General features: G+C 41.8%; 1 protein-coding gene across 1 annotated transcript; it reads right to left on the bottom strand.

The window, feature by feature from the left end:
• Positions 1-277: 277 nt before the first annotated feature.
• On the bottom strand, positions 278-16,602 carry LOC311103035 (attractin-like; the record flags this gene model as incomplete). The annotated part of the gene is made up of 9 exons (XM_084144527.1): positions 278-375; positions 747-884; positions 961-1,212; positions 3,006-3,191; positions 3,680-3,899; positions 11,924-12,105; positions 14,577-14,715; positions 15,000-15,121; positions 16,599-16,602. 9 exons carry the CDS (start codon positions 16,600-16,602, stop codon positions 278-280), a joined length of 1,341 nt encoding a protein of 446 aa, XP_084000653.1.
• Positions 16,603-18,820: the final 2,218 nt, after the last annotated feature.

Below are 18,820 nucleotides of genomic sequence, written 5' to 3'. Positions count from 1 at the left end.
AGCGTAGCGTAGCGTAGCATAGTGTAGCCTAGCGTAGTGTAGCGTAGTGTAGCGTAGTGTAGCCTAGCGTAGTGTAGCGTAGCGTAGCGTAGCGTAGCATAGTGTAGCCTAGCGTAGTGTAGCGTAGTGTAGCCTAGCGTAGTGTAGCGTAGTGTAGCGTAGCGTAGCGTAGCATAGTGTAGCCTAGCGTAGTGTAGCGTAGTGTAGCCTAGCGTAGTGTAGCGTAGCGTAGTGTAGCGTAGTGTAGTGTAGCCTAGCGTAGCGTAGCGTAGCGTACTTACAGGTGACAGCGGTCTCCTTTGATGCCCTTGGTGGTGCAGAAACACTTCCCGTTGTTAGGGTTACATATACTGGCATGGCCGTTACACTTACACACTGTAACACAACATCATCACATAAATATAACAAGCATGGGTCATTATACAACAGTTACACTGGCTATAACATGGGTCATTATACAACAGTTACACTGGCTATAACATGGGTCATTATACAACAGTTACACTGGCAATAACATGGGTCATTATACAACAGTTACACTGGCAATAACATGGGTCATTATACAACAGTTACACTGGCAATAACATGGGTCATTATACAACACTTACACTGGCTAATCACATTATCTATATCAATCTAAACTGGAATATAATGCTTTTATTTTACCCCATGTAGTCCCAGTGACCCTGAACTCTAACCCCTGACCTCTGACCCAGAACGCACATCCCCCCCCCCTAGTGACTCACGTTGGCAGCTGCCCCCGTTGGTGGGGTCTCCATAGTAACCAGAGATGCAGCTCTCACAGTGGCGTCCTGTTGTCAGGTCCTCACACTTCTCACACACAGTCTGGTTCACACACTGACTGTGACCGTTACACTGGCACGCTGGAGAGAGAGAGAGAGATGTTTTAGAGTGTGTGTGTGTGTGTGTGTGTGTGTGTGTGTGTGTGTGTGTGTGTACCTGGACAGTGTATGAAGCTCCAGTTGTACTTGGTGTCGTAAGGACACATGCTGATGTTGAGAGCCGGCAGAGAGTTGAGACTAGAGGCTGGACCAGGCAGGGTGGAGGGGGCGGGGACAGCAGTCTGGAACGGCCCCCTATAGGACCCCTCGATGCACTGGCCACGCCCAGTATTACTGGGGTCTGTACACCAACCACAGCCCGGCTGCTCCAGACACTGGCCACACGTCCTGTACCCAGAACAGTTCTCAGCTGGGAGGAGAGAGAGCATTAACCCTATGAAACTGAACCCAGAGCAGTTTTTAGCTAAGACAGAAGAGCACTAGTCAACTATAGGAAACTGAACACAGAACAAAACTTAGAGATAGAGTGAGAAAACATACAACATTATAAAATCCATGTACACAAACAACAAGTGTGTGGTAAAAATGGGCAAAAAACACACATTTCTTTCCACGGGGCCGTGGGGTGAGACAGGGATGCAGCTTAAGCCCCACCCTCTTCAACATATACAGCAACGAATTGGCGAGGGCACTAGAACAGTCTGCAGCACCCGGCCTCACCCTACTAGAATCTGAAGTCAAATGTCTACTGTTTGCTGATGATCTGGTGATTCTGTCCCCAACCAAGGAGGGCCTACAGCAGCACCTAGATCTTCTGCACAGATTCTGTCTGACCTGGGCCCTGACAGTAAATCTCAGTAAGACAAAAATAATGGTGTTCCAAAAAAGGTCCAGTTGCCAGGACCACAAACACAAATTCCATCTAGACACCGTTGCCCTAGAGTACACAAAAAACGATACATACCTCTGCCTAAACATCAGCGCCACAGGTAACTTCCACAAAGCTGTGAACGATCTGAGAGACAAGGCAATAAGGGCCTTCTATGCCATCAAAAGGAACATAAAACTCAACATCCCAATTAGGATCTGGCAAAAAATACTTGAATCAGTTATAGAACCCATTGCCCTTTATGGTTGTGAGGTCTGGGGTCCGCTCACCAACCAGGAATTCACAAAATGGGGCAAACACCAACTTGAGGAGAATTAGGCCGATACCCGCTAATTATCAAAATCCAGAAAATATCTGTTAAATTCTACAACCACTTAAAAGGAAGCGATTCCCAAACCTTCCATAACAAAGCCATCACCTACAGAGAGATGAACTTGGAGAAGAGTCCCCTAAGCAAGCTGGTCCTGGGGCTCTGTTCACAAACACAAACAGACCCCACACAGCCCCAGGACAACAACAACAACAACAACAACACAGTTAGACCCAACCAAACCATGAGAAAACAAAAAGAATTACTTGACACATTGGAAAGAATTTACAAATAAACAGAGCAAACTAGAATGCTATCTGGCCCTAAACAGAGAGTACACAGTGGCAGAATACCTGACCACTGTGACTGACCCAAAATTAAGGGAAGCTTTGACTATGTACAGACTCAGTGAGCATAGCCTTGCTATTGAGAAAGGCCGCCGTAGGCAGACCTGGCTCTCAAGAGAAGACAGGCTATGTGCACACTGCCCACAAAATGAGGTGGAAACTGAGCTGCACTTCCTAACCTCCTGCCAAATGTATGACCATATTAGAGACACATATTTCCCTCAGATTACAGCGATCCACAAAGAATTCGAAAACAAACCCAATTTTGATAAACTCCTTTATCTACTGGGTGAAAAACCACAGTGTGCCATCACATCTGCAAGATTTGTGACCTGTTGCCACAAGAAAAGGGCAACCAGTGAAGAACAAACACCATTGTAAATACAACCCATATTTATGTTTATTTATTTTCCCATTTGTACTTTAACTATTTGCACATTGTTACAACACTGTATATATACATAATATGACATTATGACATGTCTCTATTATTTTGGAACTTCTGAGTGTAATGTTTACTGTTAATATGTATTGTTTATTTCACTTTGTTAATCTATTTCCCTTGCTTTGGCAACGCAGACATATGTTTCCCTATGCCAATAAAGCCCCTTCTAATTGAATTGGAGAGAGAGAGAGAGGTGAGCCAGTGGTCTTACGTGGGCAGCTGTTCATAGTGTACCACTCCATACACTGTCCGAAGGGGAAGGAGGCTACGTATGCATTAGAGTCCACACACTGCTTCATGTTGCTGCACCACATACACTCTGAACTGCTGCTGGTGCAGTCACTACACGTAGCCCGCATGGCGCATGGCGTCCGACACTGCTTGGCACTGTGATTGGCTGGCGAGACAGGAAGGAAGCATACATGTAATGGGGGTCCCCACTGAGACATTGTATGAAGGTCAGAGAGAAAGGAAGGGGATTAGGAGAGAATAGAAGAATACATATGATTGTATTTCTAAATGATCTACTGGGAATTTGGTTTTGTTTTGGAGTAAATACGTCTTTATATCCCCATTTCACACAAACGAGTAAGTGCTTGTGTGTGTTTCTGTGCGTGTTTCTGTGTGTGTGTGTGTCTCTGTGTGTCTGTGTGTGTGTGTGTTTCTGTGTGTGTTTCTGTGTGTGTTTCTGTGTGTGTTTCTGTGTGTGTATGTGTTTCTGTGTGTCTCTGTGTGTGTTTATGTGTGTCTCTGTGTGTGTCTCTGTGTGTGTGTGTCTGTGTGTGTGTGTTTCTGTGTGTCTCTGTGTGTGTCTCTGTGAGTGTCTGTGTGTGTGTGTGTGTGTGTGTGTGTGTGTGTGTGTGTGTGTGTGTGTGTGTGTCTAACCTGCTCGTTCACACAGTGATCCGTTAACAGGGTTGATGCAGGTCTGGGCCTTCAGGCCGCTGGATGCCGGTTCTGCTAGGTAACCACAGAAACCGGCATCGCTGGGTTCCCCCGGCAACCACTGGAGGGAGGTGTTAGTAAAGGGTGACATGTCTTCCCAGCACCAATAGGAGACGTTGATCTTCCTAAGCCCCACCCACGGCGTCACCGAGGCCTTGTACTGAAAAAAATACTAGGAACATGACTAACATTGAACAGTTATTTACACACACACAAACACACACACACACACACACACACACACACACAGAAACACATACACACTGAAACACACACACTGAAACACACACACAGAAACACATACACGCAGACAAAAACACACACACACAGACAAAAACACACACACACAGACAAAAACACACACACACAGACAAAAACACACACACACAGACAAAAACACACACACACAAAAAAACACACACACACACAAAAACACACACACACACATACACGCAGACACGGATACACACACACACACACAGTTAGTCACGCACTCCTCTTTATGTTGTGTTTGAGAGACAGAAACCTTGGGATGTTATAAAGGGAGAGTTATAAAGGGAGAGTTATAAAGGGAGAGTTATAAAGGGAGAGTTATAAAGGGAGAGTTATAAAGGGAGAGTTATAAAGGGAGAGTTATAAAGGGAGAGTTATACATCTCTGCCAATCAGTCTATTGTGTATCACATTTCAATCATATAGCAGACGCTCTTATCCAGAGCAACTTACAATATTATACAGAGTATGTCATCACAGCCAATCCGACACTGTCTTTTCTCTACTTCCTGCTAACACGCTAGGGCCAATATCCAATACATTGTAATGACATTGCTATATATCTGCTAAACGATGTAAATGTAAATATACATTTAAACTCAGTTTTTCACAATTCCTGACATTTAATCCTAGTAAAAAATCCCTGTCTTAGGTCAGTTAGGATCACCACTTTATTTTAAGAATGTGAAATGTCAGAATAATAGTAGAGAGAATTATTTATTTCAGCTTTTATTTCCTTCATCACATTCCCAGTGGGTCAGAAGTTTACATACACTCAATTAGTATTTGGTAGCATTGCCTTTAAATTGTTTAACTTGGGTCAAACGTTTCGGGTAGCCTTCCACAAGCTTCCCACAATAAGTTGGGTGAATTTTGGCCCATTCCTCCTGACAGAGCTGGTGTAACTGAGTCAGGTTTGTAGGCCTCCTTGCTCGCACACGCTTTTACAGTTCTGCCCACACATTTTCTATAGGATTGAGGTCAGGGCTTTGTGATGGCCACTCCAATACCTTGACTTTGTTGTCCTTAAGCCATTTTGCCACAACTTTGGAAGTATGCTTGGGGTCATTGTCCATTTGGAAGACCCATTTGCAACCAAGCTTTAACTTCCTGACTGATGTCTTGAGATGTTGCTTCAATATATCCACATAATTTTCCTTCCTCGTGATGCCATCTATTTTGTGAAGTGCACCAGTCCCTCCTGCAGCAAAGCACCCCCACAGCATGATGCTGCCACCCCCGTGCTTCACGATTGGGATGGTGTTCTTCGGCTTGCAAGCGTTCCCCTTTTTCCTCCAAACATAACGATGGTCATTATGGCCAAACAGTTCTATTTTTGTTTCATCAGACCAGAGGACATTTCTCCAAAAAGCACGACCTTTGTCCCCATGTGCAGTTGCAAACCGTAGTCTGGCTTTTTTATGGCAGTTTTGGAGCAGTGGCTTCTTCCTTGCTGAGCGGCCTTTCAGGTTATGTCGATATAGGACTAGTTTTACTGTGGATATAGATACTTTTGTACCTGTTTCCTCCACCATCTTCACAAGGTCCTTTGCTGCTGTTCTGGGATTGATTTGCACTTTTCGCACCAAAGTACATTCATCTCTAGGAAACAGAACGCGTCTCCTTCCTGAGCAGAAATTTGTGGAGTGGTTGAAAAAACGAGTTTTAATGACTCCAAGTGTATGTAACCTTCCAACTTCAACTGTATATGTAACTAGTGAAAATGTTATATATACCCTGAACCCAAAATAAACACAACAAGTGTTGGTCCCATGTTTCATGAGCTGAAATAAAAGATAACACATTTTCCATACAGACAAAAAGCTTATTTCAAAAACAAAGAAATTGTGGACAAATGTGTTTACATCTCTGTTAGTGAGCGTTTCTCCTTTGCCAAGATAATCCATCCACCTGACAGGTGTGGCTTATCAAGAATCGGATCAAGAATCATTACACAGGTGCACCTTGTACTGGGGACAATAAAAGGCCACTAAAATGTGCAGTTTTGTCACACAACACAATGCCACAGATGTCTCCAGTTTTGAGGGAGCGTGCAATTGGCATGCTGACTGCAGGAATGTCCACCAGAGCTGTTTTTGCCAGAGAATTGAATGTTCATTTCTCTACCATAACGTTGTTTTAGATAATTTGGCAGTACGTCCAACTGGCCTCACAACCGCAGACCACGTGTAACCACGCCAGCCCAGGACCACATCCAGCTTCTCCACCTGCGGGATCGCATGAGACCAGCCGCCCGGACAGCTGATGAGACTGTGGGTTTGCAAAACCGAAGAATTTTCTGTACAAACTGACAGAAACCGTTTTAGGGAAGCTCATCTGCTTGCTCGTCGTCCTCACCAGGGTCTTGACCTGACTGCAGTTCTGTGTCGTAACCGACTTCTGTGGACAAATGATCGCCTTCGATGGCCACTGGCACGCTGGAGAAGTGTGCTCTTCATGGATGAATCCCAGTTTTAAATGTACCGGGCAGATGTCAGACAGCATGTATGGCGTCGTGTGCGCGAGCGGTTTGCTGTTGTGAACAGAGTGCCCCATGGTGGCGGTGGGGTTATGGTATGGACAGGCATAAGGTACGGTGGTGTAAAGTACTTAAGTAAAAATACTTTGTAAACATTTCTATTTTTGACAACTTTTACTTCACTACAGTCCTAAAGAAAATACTTTTTACTCCGTACATTTTCCCTGAAACCTAAAAGTTATTCTTACAGGAAACTGGTCCAAGAGAACATCCCTGGTCATCTACTGCCTCTGATCTGGCGGACTCACTAAACACAAATGCTTTGTTTGTCAATTATGTCTGAATGTTGGAGTAAACTAGAATAGCCCCGGAATAACCGTAAAATAACATTGTGCGGTCTGGTTTGGACAGACATTCATAAGGAATTAGAAATGATACTTAAGTACATTTTATCAATTACATTTACTTTTGATACTTAAGTATATTTAAAACCAAATACGTTTAGACTTTTACTCAAGTAGTATTTTACTGGATGACTTTTACTTTCACTTGAGTCATTTTCTATTAAGGTATCTTTACTTTTACTCAAGTATGACAATTGGGTACTTTTTCCACCACTAGGTATGGGCAGGCATAAGCTACGGACAATGAACACAATTGCATTTTATCGATGGCAATTTGAATGCACAGAGATACCGTGACGAGATCCTGAGGCCCATTGTTGTGCCATTCATCCGCCGCCATCACCTCATGTTTCAGCACGATAATGCACGGCCCCATGTTGCAAGGATCTGTCTACAATTTATGGAAGCTGAAAATGTCCCAGTTTTTCCATGGCCTGCATACTCACCCAAAATGTCACCCATTGATCATGTTTGGAATGCTCTGGATCGACGTGTACGACAGTGTGTTCCAGTTACTGCCAATATCCAGCAATTTCGCACAGCCATTGAAGGAGGAGGGGGACAACATTCCACAATCAACAGCCTGATCAACTCTATTCGAAGGAGATGTGTTGCGCTGCATGAGGCAAATGGTGGTCACACCAGATACCGACTGGTTTTCTGATCTACATACTTCAGTACTCGGCGGTCCCGTTCTGTGAACTTGTGTGGTCTACCACTTCGCGGCTGAGCCGTTGTTGCTCCTAGATGTTTCCACTTCACAATAGCAGCACTTACAGTTGACCGGGGCAGCTCTAGCAGGGCAGAAATTTGACAAACCGACTTGTTGGAAAGGTGGCATCCTTTGACGTTGCAAGTCCCTGAGCTCTTCATTAAGGCCATTCTACTGCCAATGTTTGTCTATGGAGATTGCATGGCTTTGTGCTCGATTTTATACACCTGTCAGCAATGGGTGTGGCTGAAATAGCAGAATCCACATACTTTTGTATAAATAGTGTATGTTGTTATATATTGTAACTATAGTTACCTTGCTATATATGTTGTAATATATTATAACTATAGTGACCTTGGTATATATATGTTGTAATATACTGAACAAAAATATAAACGCAGCATTCAACAATTTTACTGAGTTACAGTTCATAAGGAAATCAGTTCATATGGATTTCATGACTGGGCAGGGGCGGAGCCATGGGTGGGCCTGGGAGGGCACACAGTAAGCCCACCCACTTGGGAGCCAGGCTCAGCCAATCAGAATGAGTTTTTCCCCACAAAAGGGCTTTATTACAGACAGAAATACTCCTCAATCTCATCAGCTGTCTGGGCGGCTGGTCTCATGCGATCCCGCAGGTGAAGAAGCGGGATGTGGAGGTCCTGGGCTGGCGTGGTTACTCGTGGTCTGCAGTTGTGAGGCCGGTTGGACGTACTGCCAAATTCTCTAAAACGAAGTTGGAGCCGACTTATGGTAGAGAAATGAACATTCAATTCTCTGGCAACAGCTCTGGTGGACATTCCTGCAGTCAGCATGCCAATTGCACGCTCCCTCAAAACTTGAGACATCTGTGACCAAACTGCACATTTCAGAGTGGACTTTTATTGTCCCCAGCACAAGGTGCACCTGTGTAATGATCACGCTGTGTAATCAGCTTCTTGATATGCCACACCTGTCAGGTGGATGGATTATCTTGGTAAAGGAGAAATGCTCACTAACAGGGATTTTTATTTTATTTTATTTCACCTTTATTTAACCAGGTAAACCAGTTGAGAACAAGTTCTCATTTACAACTGCGACCTGGCCAAGATAAAGTAATGTATGTAAAGGATGTAAACAAATTTGTGCAAAACATTTGAGAGAAATAAGCTTTTTGTGTGAATGGAAAATTTCTGGGATCTTTTATTTCAGCTGCATTTATATTTATGTTCAGTATATATTGTAACTTTAGTGACCTTGCTATACAGTGCCTTTGGAAAGTATTCAGACCCACTGACTTTTTCAACATTTTGTTACGTTACAGCCTTATTCTAAAATGGATTAAAATATATATATTCTCAGCAATCTATACACAATACCCCATAATGACAAAGCGAAAACAGGTTTTTATACATTTTAGCAAATATATTAAAAATAAATAACAGAATACCTAATTTACATTATTATTAGTATTCAGACCCTTTTCTACGAGACTCGAATATATGTGTGAAATTATTTTTGATTTAGAATGGACCATTATCAAGCACCGGTCTCGGAACAGGGGCAGCTTTAGAATGGACCATTATCAAGCACCTGTCTCGGAACAGGGCCAGCTTTAGAATGGACCATTATCAAGCACCATGGTCTCGGAACAGGGGCAGCTTTAGAATGGACCATTATCAAGCACCGGTCTCGGAACAGGGGCAGCTTTAGAATGGACCATTATCAAGCACCTGTCTCGGAACAGGGGCAGCGGGAAGAAATACATGTCATCTACGCATTTAAATAGCGAATGGAGGAGGCTTTTCCCTGTGGTTTATTGTAACTATAGTGACCTTGGTATATATATGTTGTAATATATTATAACTATAGTGACCTTGCTATATATGTTGTAATATATTGTAACCATAGTGACCTTGGTATATATATATTGTAATATATTGTAACCATAGTGACCTTGGTATATATATGTTGTAATATATTGTAACTATAGTGACCTTGCTATATATGTTGTAATATATTGTAACTATAGTGACCCTGGTATATATATGTTGTAATATATTGTAACTATAGTGACCTTGGTATATATATGTTGTAATATATTGTAACTATAGTGACCTTGGTATATATGTTGTAATATATTGTAACTAAAGTGACCTTGCTATATATGATGTAATATATTGTAACTATAGTGACCTTGGTATATATATATTGTAATATATTGTAACTATAGTGACCTTGGTATATATGTTGTAATATATTGTAACCATAGTGACCTTGGTATATATATATTGTAATATATTGTAACCATAGTGACCTTGGTCTATATATGTTGTAATATATTGTAACTATAGTGACCTTGCTATATATGATGTAATATATTGTAACTATAGTGACCTTGGTATATATGTTGTAATTTATTATAACTATAGTGACCTTGCTATATATGATGTAATATATTGTAACCATAGTGACCTTGGTATATATATGTTGTAATATATTGTAACTATAGTGACCTTGCTATATATGTTGTAATATATTGTAACCATAGTGACCTTGGTATATATATGTTGTAATATATTGTAACTATAGTGACCTTGCTATATATGTTGTAATATATTGTAACCAAAGTGACCTTGGTATATATATATTGTAATATATTGTAACCATAGTGACCTTGGTATATATATGTTGTAATATATTGTAACTATAGTGACCTTGCTATATATATGTTGTAATATATTATAACTATAGTGACCTTGCTATATATGTTGTAATATATTGTAACAATAGTGACCTTGGTATATATATATATTGTAATATATTGTAACCATAGTGACCTTGGTATATATATGTTGTAATATATTGTAACTATAGTGACCTTGCTATATATGTTGTAATATATTGTAACTATAGAGGTGGATGAGCGCAATGCCCTCGTTTGGGTGTAGGGACTGACTGCTCCATAGGCAAGCACCATGGTCTTGTAGCGGATGCGAGCTTCAACTGGAAGCCAGTGGAGTGTGCGGAGGAGGGGGGTGACGTGAGAGAACTTGGGAAGGTTGAACACCAGACGGGCTGCGGCATTCTGGATGAGTTGTAGGGGTTTAATGGCACAGGCAGGGAGGCCAGCCAACAGCGAGTTGCAGTAGTCCAGACGGGAGATGACAAGTGCGATATATATTGTAATATATTGTAACTATAGTGACCTTGGTATATATGTTGTAATATATTGTAACTATAGTGACCTTGGTATATATGTTTTAATATATTGTAACCATAGTGACCTTGGTCTATATATGTTGTAATATATTGTAACTATAGTGACCTTGGTATATATGTTGTAATATATTGTAACCATAGTGACCTTGGTATATATATATTGTAATATATTGTAACCATAGTGACCTTGGTCTATATATGTTGTAATATATTGTAACTATAGTGACCTTGCTATATATGATGTAATATATTGTAACTATAGTGACCTTGGTATATATGCTGTAATTTATTATAACTATAGTGACCTTGCTATATATGATGTAATATATTGTAACCATAGTGACCTTGGTATATATATGTTGTAATATATTGTAACTATAGTGACCTTGCTATATATGTTGTAATATATTGTAACTATAGTGACCCTGGTATATATATGTTGTAATATATTGTAACTATAGTGACCTTGCTATATATGTTGTAATATATTGTAACCATAGTGACCTTGGTATATATGTTGTAATATATTGTAACTATAGTGACCTTGGTATATATATGTTATAATATATTGTAACTATAGTGACCTTGGTATATATATATATTGTAATATATTGTAACTATAGTGACCTTGGTATATATGTTGTAATATATTGTAACCATAGTGACCTTGGTATATATATATGTTGTAATATATTGTAACTATAGTGACCTTGGTATATATGTTGTAATATATTGTAACCATAGTGACCTTGGTATATATGTTGTAATATATTGTAACCATAGTGACCTTGGTTTATATATATTGTAATATATTGTAACCATAGTGACCTTGGTATATATATATTGTAATATATTGTAACCATAGTGACCTTGGTATATATGTTGTAATATATTGTAACCATAGTGACCTTGGTATATATGTTGTAATATATTGTAACCATAGTGACCTTGGTATATATGTTGTAATATATTGTAACCATAGTGACCTTGGTATATATATATTGTAATATATTGTAACCATAGTGACCTTGGTATATATATGTTGTAATATATTGTAACTATAGTGACCTTGGTATATATGTTGTTATATATTGTAACTATAGTGACCTTGCTCACCAGAACGCTCATGATCTGCAGCTCCTTGAGGACAAAGTCCACCTTCTTCTGATTGGTCAGTGATGCCAGGACGGCGTTGTGACCCCGACAGGTCAACTTGGCATTATCATACGAGTCCTTGGCTGTGATGAACTTCAGACACGAGTTACCAACCAGGTGCCAGTTCTCACCACATATATTCTCTGGAGGGAGGAAGATAAATATTTCTATATTACAAAAATATATATATATATATATATATATATATATATATATATATATTCTCTAGACCAGGGTTTCCCAAAGTCGGTCCTGGGGGCCCCCCCTGGGTGCACGTTTTGGTTTGTGACCAACCACTACACAGCTGATTTAAATAATCAAAGCTTGAGGATGAGTTGGTTATTTGAATCAGCCGTGTAGTGCTCTGGCATAAATCAAAATGTTCACCCGGGGGGGGGGGCTGGACTGAGTTAGGGAAACCCTTCTCTAGAGGGAGGGCAGGACAAGACAGTTTAAACTTCTACTGATCAGGAACATAAACAGTAGAGAAAAAAACAGGAGATTGGCTATAAGGCAGGAGATTGGCTATGAGGCAGGAGATTGGCTATGAGGCAGGAGATTGGCTATGTGGCAGGAGATTGGCTATGTGGCAAGAGATTGGCTATGTGGCAGGAGATTGGCTATGTGGCAGGAGATTGGCTATGTGGCAGGAGATTGGCTATGTGGCAGGAGATTGGCTATGAGGCAGGAGATTGGCTATGTGGCAGGAGATTGGCTATGTGGCAGGAGATTGGCTATGTGGCAGGAGATTGGCTATGTGGCAGGAGATTGGCTATGTGGCAGGAGATTGGCTATGTGGCAGGAGATTGGCTATGTGGCAGGAGATTGGCTATGTGGCAGGAGATTGGCTATGAGGCAGGAGATTGGCTATGAGGCAGGAGATTGGCTATGAGGCAGGAGATTGGCTATGTGGCAGGAGATTGGCTATGAGGCAGGAGATTGGCTATGAGGCAGGAGATTGGCTATGTGGCAGGAGATTGGCTATGAGGCAGGAGATTGGCTATGAGGCAGGAGATTGGCTATGTGGCAGGAGATTGGCTATGAGGCAGGAGATTGGCTATGTGGCAGGAGATTGGCTATGAGGCAGGAGATTGGCTATGTGGCAGGAGATTGCCTATGTGGCAGGAGATTGGCTATGTGGCAGGAGATTGGCTATGTGGCAGGAGATTGGCTATGTGGCAGGAGATTGGCTATGTGGCAGGAGATTGGCTATGTGACAGGAGATTGGCTATGTGGCAGGAGATTGGCTATGTGGCAGGAGATTGGCTATGTGGCAGGAGATTGGCTATGTGGCAGGAGATTGGCTATGTGGCAGGAGATTGGCTATGTGGCAGGAGATTGGCTATGTGGCAGGAGATTGGCTATGTGACAGGAGATTGGCTATGTGGCAGGAGATTGGCTATGTGGCAGGAGATTGGCTATGTGACAGGAGATTGGCTATGAGGTCAATTTCTTTTGAATATGATTAATGATTCCTTAAGAAGAACCAAATCCCTACAATGAATAGTACAGTATACCGTTATTACTAATACATTAAAATATGAATTATTTAATAAGTTAACACTAATAAAACCATTACAGTTTTAATGAGAGATGTACAGTAGAATAAAGCAGTGCCCCCCCCCCCCCCCTTATATTTTGAGTCACACAACTATTACATGAATAAACATTACACATTGCAAAATGTATATAATTGCAAGAAATGTAGCTTTAAAACTACACTTTCTTGGTTTCTGGGTTCTTACCAGGTAGAGAGATACACTCCTGGTTTCTGGGTTCTTACCAGGTAGAGAGATACACTCCTGGTTTCTGGGTTCTTACCAGGTAGAGAGATACACTCCTGGTTTCTGGGTTCTTACCAGGTAGAGAGATACACTCCTGGTTTCTGGGTTCTTACCAGGTAGAGAGATACACTCCTGGTTTCTGGGTTCTTACCAGGTAGAGAGATACACTCCTGGTTTCTGGGTTCTTACCAGGTAGAGAGATACACTCCTGGTTTCTGGGTTCTTACCAGGTAGAGAGATACACTCCTGGTTTCTTACCAGGTAGAGAGATACACTCCTGGTTTCTGGGTTGTTTCTGGGTTCTTACCAGGTAGAGAGATACACTCCTGGTTTCTTACCAGGTAGAGAGATACACTCCTGGTTTCTGGGTTGTTTCTGGGTTCTTACCTGGTAGAGCGATACACTCCTGGTTTCTGGGTTGTTTCTGGGTTCTTACCTGGTAGAGCGATGCACTCCTGGTTTCTTACCAGGTAGAGAGATACACTCCTGGTTTCTGGGTTGTTTCTGGGTTCTTACCAGGTAGAGCAATGCACTCCTGGTTTCTTACCAGGTAGAGAGATACACTCCTGGTTTCTGGGTTGTTTCTGGGTTCTTACCAGGTAGAGAGATACACTCCTGGTTTCTGGGTTGTTTCTGGGTTCTTACCTGGTAGAGCGATACACTCCTGGTTTCTGGGCTGTTTCTGGGTTGTTACCTGGTAGAGCGATACACTCCTGGTTTCTGGGTTGTTTCTGGGTTGTTACCTGGTAGAGCGATGCACTCCTGGTTTCTGGGTTGTTTCTGGGTTGTTACCTGGTAGAGCGAAGCACTCCTGGTTTCTGGGTTCTTACCTGGTAGAGCGATGCACTCCTGGTTCCGAGGTTCCCACTGGCAGTTCTGGTCCACACCACAGCTCTTACAGCTGGTCTTCTTGTTGCAGACGTATGATGGGTTGTCTTTGGGACAGACGTCATACTCCACTATGGCCCCCTGGGGTAGGAAGACACGTCATACATTCACATACATACTGGTTGGAGGATTCCTGGATTTATTCCCTCCTGAATACAGGAATATTCACATTTATTTTGTGAAAGTTACCGGAATTTTGCAACCCTAATGTGTAAAAAGTCTATCTTACCTAAATGTAAAGTAACCCATCCCAGCCCAGTCTTACCGAGTCTATCTTACCTAAATGTAAAGTAACCCATCCCAGCCCAGTCTTACCGAGTCTATCTTACCTAAATGTAAAGTAACCCATCCCAGCCCAGTCTTACCGTGACAGCCGTACAGTTTGAGCTCACGGAGACACACTGAACAGCACACCACTGGCAGCCGTTAGTATTGGCTGTACAGCTGTAGCAGTCAGTGTACTGGTCACAACGATCGTTGTCAGCATCTACAATACAACCAGAGAGGACCTTTTTAAATCGATACTGTAGTAATAGTTTAGTACAATAATAGTATATTAGTAGTATAGTACTAGTATAGTATAGCAATAGTGTGGTATTGTATATTAGTAGTATAGTATATTAGAAGTATCATATTAGTAATAATGTAGTACTAATATAGTATAGTACTAGTATAGTATATCAATAGTGTAGTACTAATATAGTATAGTATATTAGTAGTTTATTATAGTAATAGTGTAATACTAATATAGTATATTACTAGTATAGTATAGCAATAGTCTAGTACAAATTTTTTACATTTACATTTTTAGTCATTTAGCAGACGCTCTTATCCAGAGCGATTTACAGTTAGTGAGTGCATACATTTTCATACTAATATAGTATAGCAATAGTGTAGTACTAATATAGTATAGTATAGTATATTAGCAGTATAGTATATTAGTAGTATAGTACATTAGCAGTATAGTATATTAATAGTGTAGTACTAATATAGTATAGTATATTAATAGTGTAGTACTAATATAGTATAGCAATAGTGTAGTATGGTATATTAGTAGTATAGTATAGTACTAACATAGTATAGGCTGTATTGCTGTATTGCTGTAAGCATCTATGATCAACACAAAGGATGTAAACAGCCAATACTGGACATATGAGAGGGTTGATTGATGCTTCAATCTCCCCAACAACTAGAGAGATAGCTGAGACTCCCTCTCACACCATCAAGACATTATGTTTTTAATGACTTTTTAGAAAAAAGGGAAAAAAAGAAACCTTGACGTTTCGGCCGCTAACTGCATTTATCAGACTGAGAAAAATGAAAGAGAAAAGGACTATCTTGCGCTTCGGGGCATGAGGCTTCTGTGTGATCACACTCTCCGTAGTTGATGTGAGCAAGACCATTAAACAGGTCAACATTCACAAGGCTGCAGGGCCAGACGGATTACCAGGACGTGTACTCAGGGGCATGCGCTACCAACTGGCAAGAGTCTTCACTGACATTTTCAACCTCTCCCTGTCTGAGTCTCTAATACCAACATGTTTCAAGCAGACCACCGTAGTCCCCGTGCCCAAGGACACTAAGATAACCTGCCTAAATGACTACCGACGCGTAGCACTCACGTCCGTAGCTATGAAGTGCTTTAAAAGGCTGGTCATGGCCCACAGATGACACAATATCTATTGCACTCCATACTGCCCTATCCCACCTGGACAAGAGGAACACCTATGTGAGAATGCTGTTCGTTGACTACAGCTCAGCGTTCAACACCATAGTGCCCTCAAAGCTCACCACTAAGCTAAGGACCCTGGGACTAAACACTTCCCTCTGCAACTGGATCCTGGACTTCCTGACGGGCCGCCCCCAGGTGGTAAGGGTAGGAAACAACACATCTGCCACGCTGATCCTCAACATGGGGCCCCTCAGGGGTTTGTGCTCAGTCCCCTCCTGTACTCCCTGTTCACCCATGACTGCGTGGCCAAGAACGACTCCAAACCCATCATTAAGTTCGCCGACAACACAACAGTGGTAGGCCTGATCACCGACAACAATGAGACAGCCTATAGGGAGGAGGTCAGAGACCTGGCCGTGTGGTGCCAGGACAACAACCTCTCCCTCAATGTGATCAAGACAAAGGAGATGATCGTGGACTTCAGGAAAAGGAGGGCTGAGCACGCCCCCATTCTCATCGACGGTGCTGTAGTGGAGCAGGTTGAGAGCTTCAAGTTCCTTGGTGTCCACATCACCAACGAACTATCATGGTCCAAACACACCAAGACAGTTGTGAAGAGGGCACGACAAAGCCTATTCCCCCTCAGGAGACTGAAAAGATTTGGCATGGGTCCTCAGATCCTCAAACAATTATACAGCTGCACCATCGAGAGCATCCTGACTGGTTTCATTACCGCCTGGTATGGCAACTGCTTGGCATATAACCGCAAGGCGCTACAGAGGGTAGTGTAATCATATGCTATGCTACTGTTAACATTGAGGTGGTGTGCCCTAGTAGGAAGTCCACTGTGTGCAGCTCAGCATGCACTAATAGAAAAGCATGTCTACCTCTGCTAAGCTTCCCAGTAAAGCAAGAAAAACAATTAAGCATCCCAGAAAAGTGTTAAAAATAGCCCACGTTAACATCTGTAGCTTAAGAAACAAGGTTCATGAAATAACAGATGACATTCATATTCTGACAATCTCTGAAACTCACTTAGATAATACCTTTTGATTATACAGTGGAAGTAATACAAGGTTATAAGATCTACAGAAAATACAGAAATGCCAATGGTGGAGGTGTTGCTGTTTATATTCAGAACCACATTCCTGTGAAGATTAGAGAGGATCTCATGTTAGATACTGTTGAAGTAATATGGCTACAGGTTCATCTGTCTCACCTAAAGCCCATTCTGGTGGGAAGCTGCTATAGACCACCAAGTGCTAACAGTCAGTATCTGGATAACGTGTGAAATGCTTGATAATGTATGTGATAGCAACAGAGAGGTAGACTTTATGGGTGTCTAAAAAAAATTATGTATGCATTCACTAACTGTAAGTCGCTCTGGATAAGTCTGCTAAATGACTAAAATGTAAAAAATGTAAAATGTAAAATGTAATTATTAGTTTTTTTTACTTTAGTTTATTTAGTAAATATTTTCTAAACTCCTATTTATCTTAAACCTGCATTGGTTAAGGGCTTTTCACTGTAAGGTCTACACCTGTCGTATTCGGCGCATGTGAAAAATACATTTGATTTGATTTTGATTTGATATCTACCACCATAACAGCATTTCTCCTCCACCAGCTAGAACAGGGGGTTTGTATAAGCCATCAGATCATTTGAGACACAGCCCTGTATATTATATTAGATATGAACAGGGTGCTGTCTGACTGTTGGAGTCCTGTACTAGATATGAACAGGGTGCAGTCTGTCTGTTGGAGTCCTGTACTAGATATGAACAGGGTGCTGTCTGTCTGTTGGAGTCCTGTAGTAGATATGAACAGGGTGCTGTCTGACTGTTGGAGTCCTGTACTAGATATGAACAGGGTGCTGTCTGACTGTTGGAGTCCTGTACTAGATATGAACAGGGTGCAGTCTGTCTGTTGGGAGTCCTGTACTAGATATGAACAGGGTGCTGTCTGACTGTTGGAGTCCTGTAGTAGATATGAACAGGGTGCTGTCTGACTGTTGGAGTCCTGTAGTAGATATGAACAGGGTGCTGTCTGACTGTTGGGAGTCCTGTCCTAGATATGAACAGGGTGCTGTCTGACTGTTGGAGTCCTGTAGTAGATATGAACAGGGTGCTGTCTGACTGTTGGAGTCCTGTACTAGATATGAACAGGGTGCTGTCTGACTGTTGGAGTCCTGTACTAGATATGAACAGGGTGCTGTCTGACTGTTGGAGTCCTGTACTAGATATGAACAGGGTGCTGTCTGACTGTTGGAGTCCTGTACTAGATATGAACAGGGTGCAGTCTGAATGTTGGGAGTCCTGTACTAGATATGAACAGGGTGCTGTCTGACTGTTGGAGTCCTGTAGTAGATATGAACAGGGTGCTGTCTGACTGTTGGAGTCCTGTACTAGATATGAACAGGGTGCTGTCTGACTGTTGGAGTCCTGTACTAGATATGAACAGGGTGCAGTCTGTCTGTTGGGAGTCCTGTACTAGATATGAACAGGGTGCAGTCTGT

The sequence above is a fragment of the Coregonus lavaretus genome, assembly GCF_964263955.1.
Source record: "Coregonus lavaretus genome assembly, chromosome: 27".
NCBI classification, from domain to species: domain Eukaryota; kingdom Metazoa; phylum Chordata; class Actinopteri; order Salmoniformes; family Salmonidae; genus Coregonus; species Coregonus lavaretus.
The sequence above is the reverse complement of the archived record's forward strand: the minus strand, read 5'-3'. Positions and strand labels throughout refer to the sequence as shown.